The 24917-nt window shown below is 44.3% G+C and overlaps 1 protein-coding gene across 6 annotated transcripts in view; it reads right to left on the bottom strand.

Moving 5' to 3' along the window:
* Positions 1-24917, bottom strand: part of TOP1MT (DNA topoisomerase I mitochondrial) — an 86177-nt gene that overhangs the window by 49450 nt on the left and 11810 nt on the right. For 4 of the 6 annotated variants that reach the window (XR_013178112.1, XM_077166607.1, XM_077166608.1 and 1 more), the window contains 4 exons: positions 20224-20284; positions 18673-19844; positions 12949-13064; positions 10768-10889 (listed from right to left, as the gene is read on the bottom strand). Coding sequence is in view for 5 of the 6 variants with exons in the window: in XM_077166607.1 (XP_077022722.1) it covers positions 10768-10889; positions 12949-13064; positions 18673-19844; positions 20224-20284 (1471 nt within the window). In the remaining variant the exon portion in view is untranslated. Of the gene's footprint in view, positions 1-10767; positions 10890-12948; positions 13065-14659; positions 14865-18672; positions 19845-20223; positions 20285-24917 lie in introns of those variants that run through there. The other 2 variants (XM_077166610.1, XM_077166611.1) reach the window with 2 other exon arrangements.

Raw genomic sequence — 24917 nt, 5'->3', positions numbered from 1 at the left:
GGCACCTTCACCTGGCCAAATTGAAAACTGAATCTAACTACCACAGGAAAGGTGCCCAAATAGTTAAAAAAAATCTTGAAAAAGAAAAATGAAGCAGAGTTCTTACACTACCTGACTGGAAAACATATTACAAAGCTACAGTGGTCAAAAAAGCATGGTACTGGCATAAAGACAGATATGCAGACCAATGGAATTGAACACAGTGTTCAGATATAGACCCTTGATCTTTGATAAGGTGGTCAAGTCAACTCACCTTGGACAGAGCAGCCTCTTCAATAAATGGTGCTTGGAGAACTGGATATCCATATACAAAAGAATGAAAGAGGATCCATATCTCACACCCTACACAAAAATTAACTTAAAATGGATCAAAGACCTAATAAACATTAGAGTTAAGACAATAAAACTTTGGGAAGAAAACGTAGGGAAACATCTTATAAATCTTCTATTAGAATGTGGCTTTGTAGATCTTACACCCAAAGCATGAGCACTGAAAAAAGAAATAAATAAAAGGGAACTCCTCAAAATTAAATACTTTCGTGCAGAAAGAACTTTGTCAAGAAAGTAAAAAAGCAGCCTACGCAATGGGAGACAATATTTGGAAACCACATATAAGTGTTTAGCGTCCAGAATATATAGAAATTCTTCAACTCAACAACAAAGAAACAACCCAATTAAAAAATGGGCAAAAGCCTCAATCTTGATTTTTGTTCATATGAAACTTATCCCCACAAAGGACAGACTAAGCCTACTTAAAATTAGGCCTAAAAGTCACCCCCAGAGAACCTCTTTTGTTGCTCAGATGTGGCCTCTCTCAGCCAACACAGCAAGCAAATTCACTGCCCTCCCCCTCTCTATGTGAGATATAACTCCCAGGAGTGTAAACCTCCCTGACAACATGGGACGGAAATCCTAGAATGAGCTGGGACTCAGCATCAAGGGACTGAAAAAAACCTTTTCAACCGAAAGAGGTAAGAGAGAAATGAGACAAAATAAAGTGGTAGTGGCTGAAAGATTTCAAACAGTTGAGAGGTTATCCTGGAGGTTATTCTTATGCATTATATAGACATCCCCTTTTAATAGAGCTGTATTCCAGTAGCCATGTTTCTTGATGATGATTATATAATGATATGGCTTTCTTAATGTGACTGTGTGATTGTGAAAACCTTGGGTCTGATGCTCCTTTTATATATGGTATGGACAGATGAGTAAAACATACGGATTAAAAATAAATAAATAATAGGAGGAACAAATGTTAAAATTAAAAATATATGTATTAGGTAGATGGAAATACTGGTGGTCAATGAGAAGGAGGGGTAAGGGGTATGGTACATATGAGTTTTTTCTTTTTTTTCTTTTAGTAAAAAAAAGTGATAAAATTTGTATCACTTTCTGGAGTGATACAAATATTCTAAAAAAAATGATCATGGTGATGAATATACAACTATGTGATGACACTGTGAGCCACTGATTGTATTCCAAGTATGGAATGTTTGTATGTTAATAATGTATGTGCTTGTACACCAGTTTATCAATAAAATTTTTTTTTAATGGGCAAAAGACATGAACAGACACTTTTCAGAAGAGGAAAAACAAATGGCTAAAAGGCACATGGAAAGATGCTTAAATTCCCTGGCTATTAGGGAAATGCAAGTAAAAACCACAATGAGAGATCATCTGATACCCTCTAGAAGGTCCGTTACCAAACAAACAAAACGACAAGTGCTGGAGAGGATGTGGAGAAACAGACAAATGAAACATTTTACATTTGGTGGGAATGTAAAATGGTACAACTACTCTGGAAGGGAGTTTGGTGGTCCCTCAGGAAGCCATCATGGACATTCTAGGCATTCCTAGAGTTGCCATATGATCCAGTAATCCCATTACTAGGTATATATTCAGAGGACCTGAGGGCAAAGACACAAACGGACATTTGCACACCAATGTTTATAGCAGCATTATTTATAATCGCCAACAGACGGAAAACAGCCAAATGTCCATCAACAGACAAGTGTCTAAACAAGCAGTGGTATACACATACGATGGAATATTACACAGCTGTAAGACAGAATAAAGTCATGAAGCATGTAATAACGTGTGTGAACCTTAAGGACCTTATGCTGAGTGAACTTAGCCAAAAAGAAAGGACAAATACTACACAGTCTCACTGATATGAACTAACATTAATGAGCGAACTTGGAGAATTTAAGTTAAAAACACAAGTTATAAGGAGACGGAAAGAGGGTAAAGACTGGGCAACTGGTGCTGAAGGAATACAGATTGTGCAAAGGACTGATTGTAAAAATTCAGAAATGGATAGCACAACACTACCTGATTTATAGCACAATAATATAAGCACACTGAATGAAGCTGAGGAGGAAATCAAGAAAAAAATTTCATTTACAATTGCAACCAAAAGAATAAAATATTTAGGAATAAATTTAACTAAGGATACAAAAGACCCATACAAAGAAAACTACAAGAAATTGCTAAAAGAAATCACAGAAGACCTAAATAAATGGAAGGGCCTAAAGTTCATGGACTAGAAGACAAAATATAGTCAAGATGTCAATTCTACCTAAATTGATTTATAGAGGTAGGACCTTTTTGATGGTTACTTTGATTAAGGTATTAATCAAATAGGACCCTATTACTGGAGCCCTTTTATAAACAGAATGAATATACATATATAGAGAAAGCCACAGAAGCAAGAAGCTGAAAGCAACAAAACCCAGAAGACAAGGAAGAGACTAGCAGACACCACCCTGTGCCTTACCATATGGAGAACAGGCCAGGATTCCAACAGCTGGTCTCCAGGGCGAAAGCTTCGTCTTGATGATGGCTTGATTTATAAATGTTCTCAGCCTCAAACTGTAAGCTAATAAATTCCCATTGTTTAAGGTAACCATTTCATGGCATCTGCTCAGAGCAGCCTAGAATACTAAAACAGATTTTGGTACCAGGAGAGTGGGGTACTGCTACTGCCAATACCAAAAATGTGGAAATGGCTTTGGAATTGAGTAATGGACAAAAGCTGGAAGAACTGTAAGGAGCTTTATAAAAAAGGCCTAGATTGCTTCAAAGAGACTGATGGTAGAAATATGGATGCAAAAGGTGCTTTCAATGAGGCCTTAGACAGCAGTTATGACTCTGTTATTGGAAACTGGAAGAAAGACAATCCTTGTTTTAAAGTGGCAGAGAACCTGGCAAAACTGAATTTGAACATTGGACGGAAGGGAGAACTTGAAAGTCATTAACTTGGATATTCAGCTGAGATTTTTAAGTTAAGCATGGGAAGCGCAGCCTTGTTTCTCCTTGCAGATGTGAGAGGAGAGGGAGAAGCTGAGAACTAAACTTCTGGGCAACAAGAAACCAGAAACTGATGGTTTGGAAAACTCTTGAGTTTCTGGAAATCAAATCCCAAAGAATAGAGCCTATGTGAGAATTTAACTGAACACAGAACCAGTCAGACATTTCAGTGTGAGTCATCTGGAGACACACAGTTATCCAGAAAAGATTTGTGGAGAGTCCTGTTTCTGATGGTTTGGACCCCTGCGTACTGCATATAAAACTGACAAGTTTTTGTGCACTCTGTATGAATGGAATGAGTTCCAGCCTGGACTAAAAGGGACACAAAAGTGACTAACAGAAAAATCACTTCAAGGCAGAACCATGGAAGCTGAGGTCTGGACCAAAGACATCTTCTTGGACCAAGAGAGTAAGCCCACCCATGTCTGTGGAGAGGGTACCTCTGCCCCAGCACTTGGAGATGGTGGGCCTTCTACCCCACTGTCCAGGGAGAGTGCTAACACCCCACTCTTCAGAGGTGGTGCATATCCCCCAGGGACTATGGACAGTTTGGCTGCCACCACAGTGTTTGCTCTTCATCCCAGTGTTTGGGAGGAGCAAATACCTGAAAGGGTTGGGCTGCTGCTCCCTCAGGCCCAGAGGGACAAAACCTCCATATGCTTCCATATGACTCTCAACCTTCAAAATCTAACAGAATATGCCCTGCTGGGTTTCAGAGCTGTTTGGGACCTGTGATCCCTGTTTTCCTTCCATTTTCTCCATATGGGAATGTAAGCATTTGTTTATCATATGCTGTCCCTCTTTCATATATTAGAAATGGGTAATTTGTTCTCGAGGTTTCACAGGTTCAGAGATAGAAGGGAATTGTGCCCCAGGACACACCATACCTATAATCCATTTTGATGAGAGTTTGTACTAAGCATTGTTACTGAAATGATTTAAGGCTTTTGGGATATTCTGGTGGAATTAACGCATCCTGAATATGTCTTCTTGGGGTCTAGAGGGTAGAATGTGGTGGTTTTAAGCTCTGTGTATGTCAGAAATACATGTCCTTAAAGTCAATCAATTCCTATGGGTGTGAACCTATTGGAAGTGGGATCTTTCCGATGAGGCTACTTCAGTTAAGGTGTGACCCACATCATTCAGGATGGATCATAATCCTATTACTGGGGACCTTTTTAAGAGAGAGAATGAAAATCAGACAAAGAGACAAAGACATGGAAGGAAGAAGCTGAAATCAATGAAACTGGGAAGAGAAGGGAGACACCAGAAGCCTCCATGTGGCAGAGGAGCCAAGAAGGCCAGCAGCTGGTCTTTGGGAAGAGGGCATCACCTTGAAGGATGCCTTGACTTGGCATTTTCTCAGCCTCAAACTGTAAGCTAACAGATCTCCATTGTTTAAGCCAACCCATTTCACAACATCTGCTTTAAGCAGCCTAAAAACTAAAAGATCATTTGACCTGGCATTCCCACTGCTAGATATACCTACCCAAAGAGAGGGAAAATCATGTTGCAAACACATACTTGTACACCAGTATTTACAGCAGCATTATTCACATTAGAAAAAAGACGGAAACAACCCAAGTGGCCATCTACTGATAATGGATAATGTGATATACATTAAGATACACACAATGGAATCTTATTTTGTCATAAGATAAAATGAAGTTCTGGGATGTTGTATTAGGAAAGCATCTTGAAACATTATGCTGAGTGGAATAAGCCAAACACATAAGGACAAAAATTATATGACATGGAACCTGCCTATACAAAATAATAATAATAATAATAATATGACATCATTCATAAGAAATGACTAGAAATAGTGAATTTGCAGAGAATGAAAGCAGCTTAGCAGTTGGGGAATGATGGGAGGACAGAGGAAAGGTGGGCGTTTTTTGTAAAAACAAAACAAAACAAAAAACACACTAGGTTATTTAACTTTAAAAAAAAGGCAGGGGAGGGGGACCTAAGGTAAGATTTGTCATCAATCAGAAGTGCTAACTATAGCTCCCCCCATCCTCCAAAACAATAAATAGGAAAGCCACATTCTGGGAGACAGAATAAATACACGTGACAAAGAACGAGTACCCAGAATATATAAAGAATTCTCATAAATCAATAAGGAAAAGGCCACAACTCAATTTTTTAAATGGGCAAAAATTATCCAAAGGGGCCAGAAGTTTTCCGGCAGGAATCTAAAGGCTCCACGCCGGCTGCGCCGGCCCCGGCCCCGGCCCTCCGCCCACCGCAAAGGCTGTGGGGCCGCACCTAGGCACGGGTGATGCCCCGCGGCTGCCTCCGAGATCGGCCGGGCAGCGCCGATGAGCCGTGGCGGGCCGAGCGGCCGTTGGGGCGCCGCGGTCACCGGCAGCATGGACTCGCCTTGGAACACTCAGCAAGCCTGCAGAAGAACCGACTGCAGGAGTTTTATCAGGCGAGCTGCTTCTCATGGCTGCTGCATACTCATGCCTCGCTACTCCTCTGGGCAGCACCACCGAGCCCTGATGGCTGGTTCTGGGCAACCTCTGCTGGGGGAAACAATATGCCGCGTAGGAAAAAACTCTTTAAAGTGGTCCATGCAATGACAACAACCATTTGACTGAGCCTGAAGCCCATTCTTCTTCCTAAGTTCAGTCTTAAGAAGAAAGCATCCTCAACAGCTTGACTGCAATCTCCTGAGGGATCCAGTCAGCTAAGGCATTCCTTAATTCCCAGTCCTCAGAAGTTGTGGGAAATAAGATATTTTTGTTGATTTAAGATGTGAACTCTTATGGTAATTTGTTATGCAGCAAAATATAATTATACTAACAGATTGTTTTTATAAATATAGCATATCATTAAAATGAAAACCTTACAACGGTAGGTTTATTTTAAGCAACCAAGTCTAAGTATTCAAGAGGAAAATAGTTCTTTAGCATTCGTAAATTAAGTAAAGTATATTCAAGGACAGGGCAACATGTTTGATATTAATGTTATTACCATAATTGTTTTAAGAAGGAATGGTTATCTTGATATATATATATATATATATATATATATATCAAAAGATTTTTGTTAAAATTCAACAATCATTTCTTATTTAAAAAAGCTCAGTGCAGACTGGAGGAATTTTTTATAAGATGCTATAAATTTGTATTGAAACAATGCCATAACCTTATTTTTGGTGACTCAACTGAGACATTTCCCCAAAATTTCAGAATAAGAAAAGAGCACCTTTTAATTTTAAGCTAAATTAAAATCAAGACATTGATATTAGACATCTTCTGTTTCTAGAATATCTAAAGAAAGGGAATATTCTCCTAGTGGGATGCTTGGCTCAGCAGTGAAGGATATTTACTTAGGTATAATAATACAGGGATTGCTTACTGATTTTCACGGACACATGTAAGACATTACTGTGATTATAATACACAAGTGAAGACGTACAAATCTCAGCATCCTTGATAATTTGTAAAAGGAAGAATGTAGCTTCCAGTAGGGAGGAGAAAATGGGATTAAAAAAATTCTCATCTTACCCAGAGAGGAGTTTAGATACTGAATAAAATATTTGAACTGAAATGTAGGCATGTTTTGGTTTGCTAAAGCTATTGGAATGCAATATAGCAGAAATGGTCTCATGTTTTCAGAGGGGATTTATTAAGTTACAAATTTACTGTCTTAAGGCCATGAAAATGTCCAAATTAAGGCATCCAGAAACAGATACCTTGACTCTGAGGAAACTCCTATAGTATCTGGGTTTTCTCTGCCACATTTGAAGGAACATCATGTCATGTGCTGTCCTTCTCTCCCAGCTTCTAGTTTCAGATGGCTCACTAAATTCCTGTTTTCAGTGGCTTTCACCCTAAGAATCTATGGCTCCTCACTTAGCTTCTCCAAGATAGACTCTGAGTTTCAGGTCTTAGCTTAGCATCTCCAAACACCCGTGTCTTGGGTTTGTCTCCCTGCTCTCTGTATTAGGTCTGAACTCTAAGATTTCTGCCTGTTACTCTCTTCATACAGAGCTCCACAAAACATACTAAGATTCCCCTTGAAAATGTAGAGCTGTGTGCTAGTAGCCATGTTTCTTGATGATGACTGAACAAGATATAGCTTTCACAATGTGACTCTGATTGTGAAAACCTTGTGTGTGATGCTCCTTTTATCTACCATATCAACAGATGAGTAGAACATATGGAATAAAAATAAATAATAGGGGAAACAAATGTTAAAATAAATTTAGTTTGAAATGCTAGTGATAAATGAAAGTGAGGGGTAAGGGGTATGGTATGTATAATCTTTTTTTTCCTGTTATCATTTTATTTCTTTTTCTAAATTGATGCAAATATCCTAAGAAATGATGAATATGCAACTATGTAATGATATTAAGAATTACTGATTATATATGTAGAATGGAATGATATGTTAATGTTTTTGTTGGTTGTTAATTTTTTTAATTAATAAATTAAAAAATTAAAAATAAATTTAAAAAAAAGATTCCCCTTGAATGGATCACATCTCCCTCTAATCAATCCCAATCACGATCAGTGAGGGGAAAAGTATCTGCAGAGCCCCCTTCGGGGAATGGTGAGAACAGGGAGAAATTCAACTTCCCCAAGTTGAATTCTTGATATTCTCACAAGCAGTGTGGACAACCAAAGCTATAGGCTGAGCCCCCAGTCTTGGGGTTTGTTTATATGAAACTTAACCCCACAAAGGATAGGTCAAGTCTACTTAAAATTTAGGCCTAAGAGTCGCTCCCAAGAGAGCCTCTTTTGTTGCTCAGATGTGGCCTCTCTCTCCAGCCAACACAACAAGCAGTCTCACCACCCTATCCCTCTCTACATGGGACATGACTCCCAGGGGTATGGACCTTCCTGGCAACGTGGGACAGAGATCTTGGAATGAGCTGAGACTCAGCATCAAGGGACTGAGAAAACCTTCTAGACCAAAACGGGGAAGAGTGATATGAGACAAAGTGTCAATGGCTGAGAGATTCTAACAGAGTCGAGAGGTTATCCTGGAGGTTATTCTTATGCATCAAGTAGATATCATCTTGTTATTCAAGACATAATTGAGAGGCTGGAGGGTACTGCCTGAAAATGTAGAGCTGTGTTCCAGTAGCCATGTTTCTTGAGGATGATTGAATAATGATACAGCTGTCACAATGTGACTGTGTGATTGTGAAAGCCTTGCATCTGGTGCTCCTTTTATCTACCTTGTCAACAAAGGAGTAGAACATATGGAATAAAAATAAATAATAGGGGGAACATATGCTAAAATAAATTTAGTTTGAAATGCTAGTGATCAATGAAAGCGAGGGGTAAGGGGTATGGTAGGTATAGTCTTTTTTTTCTTTACTGTGTTCATTTTATTTCTTTTTCTATTGTCTTTTTATTTCTTTTTCTGAATTAATGCAAATGATCTAAGAAATGATGAATATGCAACTAAGTGATGATATTGTGAATTACTGATTATGTATGTTGATGTTCTGTTTTGTTTCTTAGTTTTTTAATTAATAAATAAAGTTTAAAAAAAAAATTATCCAAACGGTGTGAGACAGTAATTCACTGTGGTTTTAATTTCCATTTCCTTGGTGGCTAATGATGGTGAACATCTTTTCCTATGCTAATTTGCCATTTTTATATCTTCTTTGGAGAAATGTCTATTCAAGTCCTTTGCCCATTTTTTCATTGGGTTGCCTTTTTATTGTTAAGTTGTAGGAGTTCTCTGTATATTCTGAATATTAAACCCTTATCAGATATATGGTTTCTAGGATTTTTCTCCCATTTTGTTGATTACCTGTTCACTGTAACAATAATGTTCTTAGATGCACAAACGTTTTTAAGTTTGATGAAGTCCAAATGATTTATTTTTTCTTTTGTCACTTGTTCTTTTGGAGTACAGTCTAAGAATCCATCTAACAGATGAATTTTTTAAGAGATAGTATTTTTGGAACAAATTTTTAATTCAAATTTTATAACAAATTTTCTCTAACATAACTAAACCATTAATAATTTTTCAATTTAAATAAATAATTTTCCTTGGAATAAATTATTTTCTATTCATATTTTTCATCAATTTAAATAAATAATTTTCCTTGGAATAAATTATTTTCTATTCATATTTTTTCAACGTAAGATGTGATCAATTAGTTGCATTTTTGTTTGCTTTTTTAACAACTTTCTGAAGATACAATTCATAAGCCATATAATTCATCTATTTACAATTCAAAGAGTGGTTTTTAGTATTTTCACAGAGTTGTGTTCAACCATCACCACAGTCCATTTTTCAACATTTTCTTCACCCTAAAAGAAGCCCTGAAACCATTAGCAGTCACTCTCTATTGGAGACTGAATTATGTCCCACACAAAAGGCATGTTCAAGTCCCAACCCCCGGTCCTGTGCATGTGCTCCCATTTGTAAACAGAACTTTGAAAATGTTATTACTTAAGATGTGCCCAAACAGAATGATGGTAGACCTTGATCCACCATGGTTGAAGTCCTTAGAAGCAAAAAGACGTTGGAAATGGAAAAGAAGCCACAGGAACAGCTAGAAACTGGAAGTCATATGAAGTTGAAAAGCCATGGAAGCCCACAGATTGCTGGCCAGCCCAAAGATACTGATTCCAGGAGGAAGCACACCACCCAGCCCCTGAAATGGCAAGCCAGTAAATTCCTGTTGGTAAGCCAATGCAATGAATGGTATTTGGTTTAGCAGCCAGGAAAGTAAAACTTTCCATTTCCCTTCAACTACCCAGCCCCAAACAACTACTAATCTATTTTCTGCCTCTAAATTTCCCTATTTAGAAATTTCATACAAATGGCATCATGAAATACGTAGTCTTTTGCAACTGGCTTCTTTAACTCTGCATAATGTTTTTAAGATTCATCCATATTGTAGTATGTATCAGTATTTCAATTCTTTTTACTGCCAAATATTTCACTGTATGCATTTACCAAATCTTATTTACCCATTCATCCACTGATGGACATCTTGGCTGTTCCCACTTTTTATTACGAATAATGTTACTACAAACATTATGTACTAAAAAAAAAAAAAATTATCCAAATGACCAATAAGCACAGGAAAGATGCTCAACATCACTGATCACCAGGGAAAAACAAAGCAACGCCACAGTGTGATACCACCTCACTACAGAACAGCCAAACCTGGAAGTACAGCCTGGGGCTCTCACATGTGCTTGTGGAAATCTACAATGGTGCAGAGCTTCAGAAGCTGTTAGGCAGCGTCTAAATGCAGGTACAACCCCAGAGCACACACCCTCTGTAGTCGGCATAAAGAGCTGTGGAAGTGTCCATGCAGACCCACACCAGAACACTCAGTTTCTTCACCCATGATGGCCAAAAGTAGACACAACCCAAATACCCAGCAAAAAGAAATGGGCCATGTATATGTGTTCACAACGAGCGGGCTACGGTGTAGACATCACACTGAGAGGGGCCCACAGTACGCACCTTTCTCCAGTCCTTGAAAAAGTTGCTCTGGAACACTTCCTTTGTTGTATATTCATGATCCAACATTTTCCCATAAAAAGTGGCCACCTCCTCCGCTGCTAAACTCAGCTTCAAGGGCTTTCCTGTGGGAACAACAAACCTGCTGATTTAGGAGCAGCCTGAACTCTATTCTCCAGCCTCCTCATCCTACTCTATAAACCTCACTTTGTTATGTTATACAAAGAGCAAAAAGCAGGCTCCCTAGGTTCAGAAGCAGAAGCTGACTTAAAGATGTGCGTGTACACGCACAGGCGACCTTGGTGAGTGCTCCAGATTTCTGCTATTGGCGTTTTTCCTGCTTTAGTATCTTATTTTGCTACTACCTTTATATAGAAATTTACCACTAAAAACATGCAATTTTAAAATAAAAATTTAAAAATTAAGGCTTCAGAGCAGAAAACATGAATTGACTGTGGGTGTTGTAGTCTTCTGAAAACCTTCACCTTTTGGCCCCACTATTTTCTAAGTTTTACTCTACAATAAGTATGTATATTAAAGGGATGGATGGATGGATCACTGGGCTATCAGGCGGGGCCAGCAAAATACTAACGCAAGCACTGGCTAGCAGATTCCAGAAGTTACCTTTTCTGTGCATTTGAAAAGTTTCCGTAACAAAATGTTGGGAAAATCAACATGTATTAGTTGGATGAAAAGCCAGGAAGGGAAAGCCTGATAGCTGTGACCCAGCAGCCTCCACGCCCAATGGCCAGCTTCTGGAGCCAACAGAGGACACTAGGAGAGCAGAAGGCACGCAGACCCAGCCCTGATGCACAGCCCGTCCCTTGGCAGAGCCCTGGACTCCACCTTGCCCGCAGTCCTCAATCTACCACCAACTTCCTCCTAACTGAGAGTGCTGAGTGCAGCTCGTGGGCAGGCTGGGAGGTCACCACTGCCACGGGCTGGCTGAGCACCAACTCAAAGCACTCAGCAATACGCTCACGGGTCATCCTACTGCTGCGACCTGACCCCAAGTGGACACCGCACTGTGAGGGGCGGGGGGGGGGGGCTGATTCCAGCAAGTAAAAAACCATCTCTGTCCACGTGGAGTTTACAGTATAGCTCAAAAAACACAGATTTTAAGTGCAATGTGGTGTGTGAGCCTTGGTAAAGCATCCCCTGAGAACGAGCTTGCTTTTTTTTTTTTTAACAGAAAAATCACACTAGCAACAATACAGAAAACAGATCCAAACAGATAAAATAAGTAGCAAAGTAAGAGAATCAATCAGGGGAGAGAATATGGGATGGAGGCAGCCGTAACAGGTGAGGAAGTAGCCACTGGATTGAGGCCTGCTGGAGGCTGAACGAATCACTGATTCATGAACCCCAGAGAGAAGTCAAGGAAGATTCATCCCTCTTGTGACTTTGAAGACAGGGTTAGCAGTCACTTACCGACAACAATCTGCCCAATTTCTATCTGAAAACCAAAACTGGAACCAGGTCACGATTATACCCCAACCCCACAGGGAGCAGAGACCCAGCTCCTTGTGGCAAGAGGGTCAGGCCTGGACACACTGGTGCCATGATCAGTCATACTAACAAGAGAGAGTGGCCCCTGAGGGGTCTGTGTAAGGGAAGGATGGGGTGCCAGCCCGTGGAATGGACTAGAAGATGCCAGCTCCCCTGATGTACAGGCAAGTGCAGCCACTTTACCCTCTGTGCCCCAAATGCGTGTCCTCCTTTTTCTGAAGCAGGAACCCTGGGCACGCAGCTCTAGAAATGTGTGCAAGGCTCTGGCATGCAGCAGAGGCTTTCCAAGGTTTCCTGGGGGTATCAGGGGGCCCCGTTGGTCAATGCCAACCCCTGAGATGGACAGATGGGTGGACTTTGCTCTGAATCCCCCAGATCCCCTAAGGAGCGGCACATGCACACGGCGTAAACAAGGGTCATGGCCAAACATCTGTGCTCGTGATAACTGCAGCCTGGGTCCCAAAGGGCATGAGTTGGCCCCAACAATGCAGAGGACAAGCCCACAAGGGAGATGCATAAGCTGCTGGGCAGAGCAGTGAGAACACCCCAATGAGATTCCATCAGACTGTCACTGGGAGGCCCTCTCCTGCCCACCTGGACCTCCCTGTCTTCTCCTTGGATCCTAGGTAAAGGGCCTGTTGGGGGGGATGTAAAAATAGTGAGTTCTGTCCTCACCATCATAGTAGAAGTGTACACTGTTGGGAAGTGGCTCGTAGGAGGGGGCGAAGTACGGGCCTCTGTGCTCCAACTGCTTCCACTTCACACCATCTTCACGCTTCTCCTCCTCCCACCTGAAACAGGACAGAGAGCAGAAACCTGCTGCATATGCAGCACTGTGCTGGGCCAGGCCTTTTCCCGGGAGGAGAGGAAGAAGGGAGGAGGGAGGATCTCCAGAGAAATCTGCAGGGATCCTCCTGTCAGAGGCAGCACTTCCACTAGTAGGTTTCCAGAGCGTTAACCCTGCCCTGCCCTGCCCTGATTAAGGATGCTCCCTCCCCTTGCACTTCACAGAGAACTACATCAGGACACAGCACTTTCTCATCTAATCAACAAGCTCCACATCTTAGCTTCAGAGGTGAGATAACTTTGTGCCAGCAGTGTGCTAAGCTTGACCTCCCAACTTTCTAGGACACATTCCTCTGTCTTCTATTTTAGAAAGGAGAAAATGGTATCAGGTACCACAACCTGTGATATGCTGCTTGGCAGGGCTTGGAACACTACAGGGACACTGACTTGACCTTCACATTCACAGGTGGAAGCCAGTCGTTGACAATTCCAACTCCGTGGCCCTTTCTGGAATTCCTTGAACAGGCTGCTCCTGCCTCCAGGCAGTCTGCATAGGCCTGCGGGGGGGGGTAGGGGTGGGGCTGCTTCACAGCCCAACCCCACCCCTTCTCTCCAATCCACCCAGCCCCTGCAGCTCTTTAGCCTCCCCTCATGTGGCTCCTTCCAATCCCATCACACCCACGTGGCTATTCCTGCCCTGGCAGGTCCGAGGCTACCCAAGGCCATGGACAAGCTGCCCTGCCACCTGTGGCATCCTCAGCTGTGGGTTGGAGATAACAGCAGCTGTCCTCTCCTGTGACACCGACATCCAGTACAGAGGCTAATGAGCATAGGAAGCAGGGAAAGGTAGGACGAGACCATGGAGAGTGAGCACCATGTATGAGCACCAGCCAGAGTACTCTTGGAAGACACCTGGCCTTCTCGGGTACGAACCCAGCAAACACCCCAGGGGACGAGAAGCCAAAAGCAAGACACACACAGACACCAAGGGGCATCGCTGGAGTGGATGCCTGGATAGTTTAGACCTAATGAGAGTAAAGAGACCTCTGGTCTCCATCACCCCGCCCCAAGGATGATGAGAAGAGCAGGTCTCCAGTGGCATACAGCAGCAGTGTTTCATAAAGGTCAAGGCCACCCACTGCGTCCCTCAGGGCACAGGTATCAGTGTAAACCCTAAAACTCTAAACAAACGTAGTTAAAGAATCAGGGCACCACTCTCACATCCCAGAGGGCCAAAGTGATGCCAGACTGAGACGCAGATGCCCCCCACCCCCCAAACACACAGCCTAGGAGCTAGACTGCACGGTCACCCTTCGGGGCACAAAGGGTGGGGGGCTGCTGATGATCTCCTAGGTTCTATTTAAAAACCTCTTAAGGCGGGGACACTTGTCCCATACCACCTACAACTGCTTCCGAGCCATGCTTCATGGTCTCCTACCTCCATCGCCCCTAGAAGAACAGGACTCGCGTGCAGCGAAGGCTGCCTCTCTAACCTGCCCGGGGCTCTCTACCCCCACGAGTTTTTAAAAAGACACGAAGGGAAAACCTGGGAAGAACAAGGTCTCGGCCCCAGCCCTTCGGGGCTCCCGCCCCGACTTACCGTGCTCTCCGCCCAGTCCTCAGAGCCGCCCGCCTGTGCGGAATTCCGGGCGGGAGCGGAGGTCCCTGGCACAGGCCCCACGCCGCCCGCCCCAGACGTGGGAGAACCCTGCCGCGCATCCGCACTGGGAGGCACGCCCAGCTGGCCGGGCCTGACCGAGCATAGAGGCGGGGGCACACGCGCACACATAAATGGCCGAAGCACGGACGCACGCACGCACAAACAGCGGGCGCACGCGCACACCAGACCAGGCTGCAGGTTCTGGGAAAGTGGAACACCTCCGCGCAAGCGCTTACTCCTGCGCGCTGGGAGCCGTGCGCATCGGTCGCTTCCCGCCCCTCTGACCCTTCCCTACTTCCACCATCATCATCTCCCCCTCGGTTCCCCTCAGGACAGGGCCAGGGGACAAGTCCCAGCCCCAGCCCCAGCCCCAGCCCCAGCCCCCCCTCCACTCCCACCTCCACTAGCCCTAATTCACCAACCCCTGAGGTTCGGGTTGTCACAAGGGCGTTCACCATGCAGCTGAGTCTGCTCAAGTAAGCCCACAGACAGCCTTGCGCTGCTAGAAATGGGGACTCACACGACTAGCTTCAATCAGGCCCAAGCACCACACCCTCCAGGAGGAGGGTGGGTTCTGAGAACCCTAACCACAGGCACCCAACAGTCCTGCTGACTGCACGCACCCCACGGTGGTGGCAAGAGGGGCCAGCCAACCTGCCAGGTGAACCCCAGCTTCAGCACTGGGCAGCCAGGGCCCAGCTGCGGACTTCTACGCAATGTCCTCACTAGCCACCAGCCCTGAGCTTCCAACTCCTGGGGTCTCCCTGGTCTACCTCAGCCTTAGACAGTGCCCACTTTTTGGGCCTCGGTCTCTTCATCTGTGAAATGGGAGTGAGGGAGCAAAAATTGTAATGAGTTCATAGGTATGTGTGTAGAACACGGACTGTCTGCACCTAGTGAGAACTCAAAGGGGACAGCGCACAGGCTGCCCAGCAGAGCCCACACCGCACCCCCACCCTCATCCCTGATGACTCTCATCACTGCCTGAAACCCCAACCCGGAGAGAAGGGCTCCCAGCATCTGCTTCTTCCCAACTGGGGGGGCACTGTGGGATCACCTCATTTCTGAGAGCCCAAAGTGGCTGCCGGGTGCAAAATGCCCACAAGGACAGCAGAGTCCCCTGCTCTGGGAGCCCACCCTGTGCAAGGTTTTGTCCTAGGAGCTCTGCATAATCATCTCCCATCACCTTTTCTACACACTTAGGCAAGGGATTGCCTGCTGCGCAGGTCCATAATTTCCTCCAACAAAATCCTGGGGCGAATGAGTTTTCAAAGATTCGTAAAAGGAACATGGCCAACAGAATCACATAATCTCGACAAATTATCTCAATAAATGCTGAAAAGGCACTTTAAAAATCCAATATCCTTTCATTATTTAAAAAAAACACTCAACAAACTAGGAATAGAAAGGAACATCCTTATAATAAAAGCCATCTATGAATAAACCTTAGCTATTCACAATGTGACTGTGTGATTGTGAAAACCTTGTGTCTGATGCTCCTTTTATCTACCTTGTCGACAGATGAGTAGAGCATATGGAATAAAAATAAATAATAGGGGGAACAAATGTTAAAATAAATTTAGTTTGAAATGCTAGTGATCAATAAAAGGGAGGAGTAAGGGGTATGGTGTGTAAAATTTTTTTTTCTGTTTTTGTTTTATTTTTCTGTTTGATGCAAATGTTCTGGGAAATGATCATGATGATGAATATGCAACTATGTGATGACATTGTGAATTGCTGAGTGTATGTGTTGGGAATGTTTGTGTTTCTTGTAATTTTTTTTTTAATTAATAAAAAAAATTTTTTTAAAAGCCTTAGCTAACACCATCCTCAAAGGTGAAAGCCTAAAACTCCCCTAACCTCAGGAACAAGATAAGGACACCTGCCCTCACCATGACTATTTAATACTGCATGAGAGGCTCCAGCCAGAGCAGTGAGATGAGAAAATGAAATAGGAACTAACTACACCTCTGGAGTGAAAGAAGGGAAAGGAAAAAAATAACACCATTTCAACCTGCAGGTGGCAGGTTCTGCATATTCTACAGAGAAAATACTAAGGAATCTACTAGCAAAGTATAGGAACTAATAAACAAGTTCAGAAAGGTTGCAAGATACAACATCAACACACAATACAAGCCCAATTCTAACTCTAGTAGCAATAATCAATCCAACATGAAATTAAGCTGGTTTCTCCGTGAAGCTGACAGGTAGATTCTGAAATTCAGATGGAAATGCGAGAGGATCCAGAACAGCTGAAACAATATGGAAAAAGATCAAGTTGGAGGACTCATACTTCTTAATTTCCAAACTTACTACAAAGCTACAGTAATCAAAACATGCGGTGCCAGAAGAAGGATAGACAAATGGACCAATGGAACAGAACTGAGAATCCAGGAACAAACCCTCACAGTCAACCAATTTTCAGCAAAAGTGCCAACACAATTCAATGGGGAAAGAACAGCCTCTTCAACAAATGATGTTGGGACAACCGGAAATCCACATGCAAATGGATGAATGTGGATACCCACCTCAAACCATCCACAAAAATTAACTCAAAATGGATCAAGGATTGAAATGTAAGGGCTAGTAACAAAATTCTTAGAAGAGAACATGGAGGAATCTTCACAACCTTGGATTAGTCAATGGATTATTACATGACCCCAAAAACACTGTACACTAACTGCACATCATCCAAATTAAAAATTTCTGCATTTCAAAGAAAAATGAAAAGTCAATCTACAAAATGGGAGAAAACATCTGCAAATCTGATCAAAAGACTTGGATCCAGCATATATAAGGAATGTTTACAACTCAGTAAAAAAAGACAAATAATTAAAAAAAAAAAACAAGAAACGGACCATGCCAAAAAGCACATCCTTAGCTACCAAAGAAATGCCAACCCAAATCCCTTCCCCTGTCCCCACGATGATCAAAAAGAGCAGAGTTGAGATGGGTCAAGCCGGTTTCCCTGCAGCCACAGCACGAGCCAGGCTGAGGACTGAGACCGGGCGTGAGTCTCTGTGACCTCCAAGTCGCGGCCTCCCCCTCCTTTCCGGATCACCAGAGGGTCGTGTGGCAGAAGACAGACCCACGCATCCTGTATTCAGTGGTACAAGTGATGCCAGTGTACGCAGGAAAGAAACTGGGCTTACAGTTGCTGAGTGCTGAGCCCAGGCCAACAGGCCCTTCTGACTGTACAGCTGACTTTAGCTACCACCACTCACGACCCCGTCCAGCAGAAATGCCAACAGGCCATGTGTGTAATTTTAAACCGTCTGAAAGCCACATGTAAAAAAGAGAAGGGCGGGCAAGCCACAGTGCCTCAGCAGGCAGAGTTCTTGTCTGCCATGCTGGGGACCCGGGTTCAATTCCCAGGGCCTGCCCATGTGAAAAAAAAAAAAAAAAGCGGGCAAATTTAGTTTTCATTATATGCTTAATTTAAACCAATATACCCCAGATATCACCATTTCAATGTATAATCAATAGAAAAGCAATAAGATAGTTTTCTTCCTTTTTTGAGCTAAGTCTTTAAAACTGGCACGTATTTCATACTGGCCACACACTGTGACTCGGACCAGCTCCACTCAAGGGCTCAGGAGCCCCAGGTGGCAAGTGGCTGACTGCTGGGACACCACAGGTACAGTAAATAGGGTGGCTCATGTCACATTTCTGCTCCTTTACTTTGGCCATGACCTTGGGCAGTCACTTACCTTCTTTCTCTGTGCCTCGGTACTCTCGTGTGAAAAATGGGGCGACTACCACCTACCTCATTCAGGACCGACTGGTGGTGATGCCCGACCCAGAGCTGTCAAGGACCTGGGCCACAGGGGTTCATCTGCCACCTGTCTCAGTGGGCCCCGGCTGCCAGGCACAGGCCCCCACCTACACCAATTGCGGGAAGGCTGCCGCGGTCCCCTGGGAAACAAGGGGCAGGGGGGGGGGGGGGGGCATACCATTTCCACCTGTTGCCGCCTTCGCTGGCCTCTGTCCCTTTCTTGCTCTCCTTCTGTGAGCTGGTGGAGTCGGCTTTCTCTCTCCTTCCTCTGCACAGCCCAGCACAGGCTGGCTCCTCCTCCGTTCTCAGCTTCTCTTTTCTTCTGCTCTGCTTTGAGACCTGCTGCCCCTTCTCTTCCTTCACACTGCGCAGCTGTTCCCCCTGCCCCGTCTCCTCCTTCATCCCACCTGCCTCTCCCTTCACATCAGCCCCAGCTCTGCTGAGCTCACCGGCACACTGCACTTTCCTCTCTTCTGTCTGTCCGTCTTTCTCCAGGTCTCTCCCCTCTACCCTTTGCTCCTTGGGTTTTTGAGCTCCTTCTGCCCCCGTCTGGTTTTTCTTTCTTTTCTTCTCCTTACTGGTAACCAAGGCCTCCAGCCTGGATGTATTTTTCTGTGTCTTCTCAAGCTCAGTTCCCTCATCTAACTTTCCATTCACTTCTTTCTTAATTCTTTCAACCCATACTTCTTTTCCCTCCTTGCTTTTCTTTTTCTTTATCTGTTTCCCTCCCAATAGCTCTTCTTTCTTTTTAATGTCTGCTAATTTTTTCTTTCTTATTGTGGTTAACTCTGTGTTCATTTTTGCTTCTTCTTTGTCACTCTCCAACCCCCTTCCCTCGCCGTGACTCTGCTGGCCCTTCTCTTTACTAGCACTTTCCCCTCCTGCTACAGCCCCCCTTTTCTTGTGCTTTCCATAACTGGTGTCAGCCTGGGCACTCTGCCCATCCCCCCGGTCCTTCCCCAGCAGTCCTGGGCTCCCCGTCTTTTCTCTCACTGTCTCTTCCTCACCACCAACCTCCTTTTCTGGCCTCACTGCTTTTGTGGGTCTCCCAGAATGCTGCTTCTGAAGCTTTGTCTCCCCTTTCTCTTGAAACTTGTTTCCTTTCCTTTTTTTCTGTTTGCTCTTGGTTGTCACGGAATCTTTTCCTGAGCTGTTGTCCCTGTGCCTGTCGTCCTCCCCTCTGGAAGTGCTGAGCCACGGGACACTCCCGCTTCCCCTGCTGTCGGCCACCACGGTGGCTGCACCCACTCCGTTCTCTTCCCTTGGGCACATGCCGTCCTCAGAGACCACCTCCCGACTGCTGAGGGCCATCCTCGCTGTGCTGTGGGGACCTTCCTGTGGCCTTGAGACCTTACCCAGGATAGAGAGGACACAGTTACTGGAGCAGTGCCCAGGAAAGAGACAGCAACCCCCACCCCCAGGCTGGGGAGGAGGTAGTAACATGGACGAGAAAGCAAGTATCACCCTGCACATCATAGTCCCCACGACATGGGCGAGCCCAGCCACCCACCCCATGCATGCCCATCTAGGACGGATTTCCAGGAGAGAGGGTGACCTCGAGCATCCCCCTCCATGTCTACTACTTTTCACCAGAAAAGCCTATTAGAAGATTAGACACTGCACACGTTTAATATGTCCTTTTATTTGCTAAGAATAAAAGTTATGCCCAAGACGATACTTATGAAGTTGTTCATCAGAACAACCTTTACTTGTTATTTAAGACACTCACCTGGCCTTTCTCGGTGGATGGCTTTTCATGGTTATTAGTCTTCACTGACTTTGTCCCAGACCTAGAATACAAATTTACATGTAAACATGTGAATTGTCTGCTCAGTTAGAGAGCCTCCCATTAAAATGGGGAAAAAGTTCAAAAATTCCTGGCAGAAGACCCTGATTTTTTGATGGAAATGTTTTATTTCTCTTTCAAATACTCCTGGAATGACAGAACATTTATGAGCAGGGACGTGAATGCAGTTTGGACTCCAGGTCTGAGAACAGCATGCTGAGGGAAGAGCTGGACAGATACCAGGAGTTGGACAGAAGCCCCTTGGGCCACACAAGGCTGCTCGGACCCGCCAGGCCCATCCCTGAACCAAACACTTCAGCTGTTTAGGACTCGTCAATTAGAAGAATTTTCCTTCAAAAGTACAGAAGGCCTTAGAAAATGTATTCAGTAACACAACCCAAACTAAACAGATACAGGACCAAATGTGAGTGGCCTGAGCAGGAAGGGCACAGATTCTAGCTGCCACTAAACCCCGGCCATGCTCACGGTCTGTGCTAATGCCCAGAGAGCAGGCCTGCTGGAAAACCAGATCTGGAGACATGCACGGTGTCAACAAGCCCCTTGTCACTGAGCAACACCAGCAAGGGTCTCAGACCCCACCAGCCCACAATAGGGTGCTGACGCATGATGTACCCACATCCAGGCAGACTACCCACAAGTTAGATGCACATCTTGCAACAAGAAGCTACAGCGAGAGTTCCCAAAGTCATCAGAGGCAGGTTAGACCATTACATATGGAATCAGAACACATACCCCTCCTCGGACACCAAACTGAGTGAAATCACCCCCGGGCACATCCTGCCCGTAGGCCTGCTCCCTGAGGCTCCTGCCCACCTCCTTTTCCTCCCTTTCACTTCACCCATCCCCCAGTTCCTCCCCTCCCACCTGTGGGCCTGAGGACACCATAACTACCCAGCTCCCAAAGTCTGGAGATCCCATAATATCCCCTTGTCTCTTAGCAGTTCACGATGGCTCTGCTGTTCCCGATTCAACAAATAATCACATAGAGCTTTCCATGTGCCAATGCCACAAAGTGCCTGGACACCCCTTCATCCCATCCTCCAAGTAGCCCCCTCCTCCAAAACCAGTAACAAGGCACCGCTGCCCAGGGTTCTATTAACCCTCATGTATATGTGGCAAGGGGGGACATAAGAGGAGGAGGCACTGACAGCCATCCTGTCAGTGGATGGACAAGCAGGTTCTGTGTCCATCCACAAACACAGAGCCCACCTCCTAAAGATGATGAACTGATATTAAGATCCAAGGAAACAACTTATAATAGAGAATATAGGGGACTTAGAGATGCATAGAAGGTAGAGATGGGTGAACCGTTAGCTAATGAGGTTGAATTCCAATGTAAGGGAATAGATAGGAGTGAAGGTAATTCTCTAGTGGGTCTAGAAGTAATATTACCATATTGAAGAGGAACAAGATTGAAAGGGGTTGTATAGTACTATGTGTCCCACTGATTAACACTAGAAATATGAATGAGTTCTTGTAAGAATTACTCCAAAGATACAATTCTTGTATAAAGAGTGTTTAAGTCCGGGGTACAGGGGGAGAACTGCTACTGCATGCTATGTGATATGTTCAGAAGGAAACCATCAGCACTACCACAGCAACAGCAGAGGAAATAACGGGATGGGGGACAAGAGTTAAGAGGAGGTTTAGATTTCCTATTTGGTAAGGGTGTGTTTATTGGTTTTCTGTCCCTTAGGAACAATGAAATCATCCAAAACTGAGAATGTTGATGGACTGTGGACTTTGGGGCCTGTACATGATGCCCGATGAATGCAGGTGGCTGAAGGATGCACTGATGGAGAAGTAGAATGACGAACGACAGTGTATTCTTATGAATGAAGGCCATGCTGCTACAAAAAGGAAAAATGTCGTGAGGCATGTGACAATGTGAATGAATATGTGGGACATTTGGTGAGACAAAATAAGCCAGAAACAAAAAACAACAATGGCATGATCAACTTTAGAAAATGCTTACAAGAAAACAGGGGCCTAGACTGTAAGCTTTTAAAGCAGACACATTAAGTTCAGAGTGATTATTATTTCTGGATTTTGAGAGGCTGCTTTATATATATAACCTGATATTTAGAAATAAGAATGCAGCCAAACAGGTTGGGGTTAAAGTAATTCAGGACACAGGGGTAAGGAAGACCGTGTCTATATTTTAGAACCACACATACTCTATAAGACCAGTGAAAGAAAGGATTATTTGATCTGGAACTGAAGTTTTCTGTAGTGCATAATCTAATTCAATCTATTTGTATAGCTCATTTGAACAACTGAAACACAGGGAGCACAGAATGAGAAAGTGGTCCTTTAATCCTGTGTAGATTGTTGTAATGCCTGGAAACATCCTGGAGTATATCAACCAGATAATCAAAAAGTATTGGCAAAGTCCCCTGAGGGAAGGAGGAAAGACTACGGAACTATTAAACATCACCATCAGGGAATCTGATGATGCCATGTCAAACTTTAGGGACACCCAAATCAACAGGCCACACTCTCGATCCTGAGGCTCACTCTTGTGAAGCTTATGAAGGTAGCAGAGAAGCTTAGAGTACCTACAGGCATGCCTAAGAGTCACTTCTAGAGGACCTCTGTTGTTACACAGATGTGGCCTCACTCTCTCTAAGCCCAACTCTGTAAGTGAAATCATTGCCCTCTCCACTACGTGGGACATGACATTCAGGGGTGAAAGTCTCCCTGGCAATGTGGGAGATGATTCCCAGGGATGAATCCAGACCTGGCACTGTGGGATCAACAGTTACATCCTGACCAAACGGGGCAAAAGAAGTGTAACTAATAAAATATCAGTGGCAGAGAGAGTTCAAATAGAGTCAAGAGGCTACTCTGAAAACCGCTCTTATGCAAGCTTCACGTAAACCTTGTTACCCATCATAACCTGCCAAACCCAACCAGGACCATTCCAGCCAATCCCAAAGAACACCTAGGGCAATTTATTAGATTCCACATGGGTTCCAGGCACTACAGTAACTTTCCAGAAACCTACAACCTCCAGATGGGTCCCTGGTCCAGCTAAATCCTGAAACCTAGCCCAGCTTCCCCAGAACATCATCTCCCTACCCCATATTAGTGTCAGACCCTTTCAATATCAAAAATTTAGAATTGCCATAGCCCAAACAACCCCAATCAGAGGTATGGAAAGATCAAAGGTGATGGTGGAATTATACACAGAAGATAGGACTTAACAAATGAATATGAATGCTGAATCATTAAATTGATATGTCTTTTAGTCTCCAATATTTTAGACCAGCTACAAGTAAAATCCTAAAACTGAAATTGTAACCCATGTCAAAGTCTGAAATATGTTCTACAACTAATTGTTGTGCTGTGCTTGGAAATGTATAGCTTTTTCTGTATGTATGTTATTGCTCACATAAAAAAAGAAGGAAAAAACAGTCGACTGTGATGATAAACGAGTATTTAAGCCCTCTAGCCTCCTATATTCTGGAGCAGCTAGAAGGAAAAATCTGAGAGGATCATATGGTAGCCCATGACAAACTCTGGGATCTGTCCTGTAACTACTTGTTGAAGCGTGCTTTGAAAACTACTGCTTTTTTCTTTACTTTGTACATGTTATACCATACAATAAAAAAAGTTTGAAAAAAAAAAATCCAAGGAAACAAAACAAATCGGTGATGGGGAGGAACCTAAGCCAACAGCTGGGCAGGTAAAAATGAACCAAGGAGGGTAGGAGACAGTAAACAGTCACAAGGGAGAATGCAGGTTAGCTGGTAAGAAGGGTGCAGGACACTAGTTCAACAGAAACTGGTTCGAGGTAGACAGCCACTCTGATACCTCCTCGTGCTCTCATTTCGCAATAGTCAGGGGTACAAGCAATGGTCCACTGGCACAGGCACATGGCATGTGAAAGGGTACATCTGAGGTGACAAAATATGTGAGGATCACAGTACAAAAGGGAACCCGTTCTCTGTCCAGTCTCCGTTCAACAGAGCAATTCTGGAGCAAATGGAAAGGTCCAGGGCCTTGGAAGCATCCAGCCCCCACAGACAGACACCGACTATCTGGCAGAGCCGGGGATAGGGCACTCACCCTTGCTGGCTGGCCCTCCCCTGTCCTCCTGGCCCTCGCTGGGCAGGGCCCACGCATACCAAAAGCTGAGCTCTCTGCAGTCCACCTCCCGGAGCCACGAGGAGCAGGATGCTTCAAGGGGAGGCAGGCCGGGCAGAACCTACCATTTCTGAGGAAGCTGCCCACACACAAGCTGCAAGAGGAGTCCCCCGGCCCATGGCTGAGCCTGGCAAGGGCTCAGATCACACTTCTGCACTTCTGCCATCACTCTTGCAGAGTTTTTATGTTTTAAATGAAAATATAGATGAGGTATGACATGGGTGCTCACCAGTCGTGACGGTGAATGTGTGAATATCACTTCTGAGACCAAGAAGGAGACAGGTAGACCATAAATTCTTCCAAGGTGGACCTGCTGTTGGTTGACTGGTGTTGTGTGGTTGCACAGGAAGGGACTTGGGACCAGGGCAGCTTCTTTCTCAACCTACATTTCCATCTGGGGAGCCTAGAGAAGGCAGAGCCCTTCTCTGAGCCTCATTATCCTCATTTAGAACACTCAGAGGTCACGG

The sequence above is a fragment of the Tamandua tetradactyla genome, chromosome 6 (assembly GCF_023851605.1).
Source record: "Tamandua tetradactyla isolate mTamTet1 chromosome 6, mTamTet1.pri, whole genome shotgun sequence".
Lineage (NCBI taxonomy): Eukaryota > Metazoa > Chordata > Mammalia > Pilosa > Myrmecophagidae > Tamandua > Tamandua tetradactyla.
This window is presented reverse-complemented; position numbering and strand designations above follow the sequence as displayed.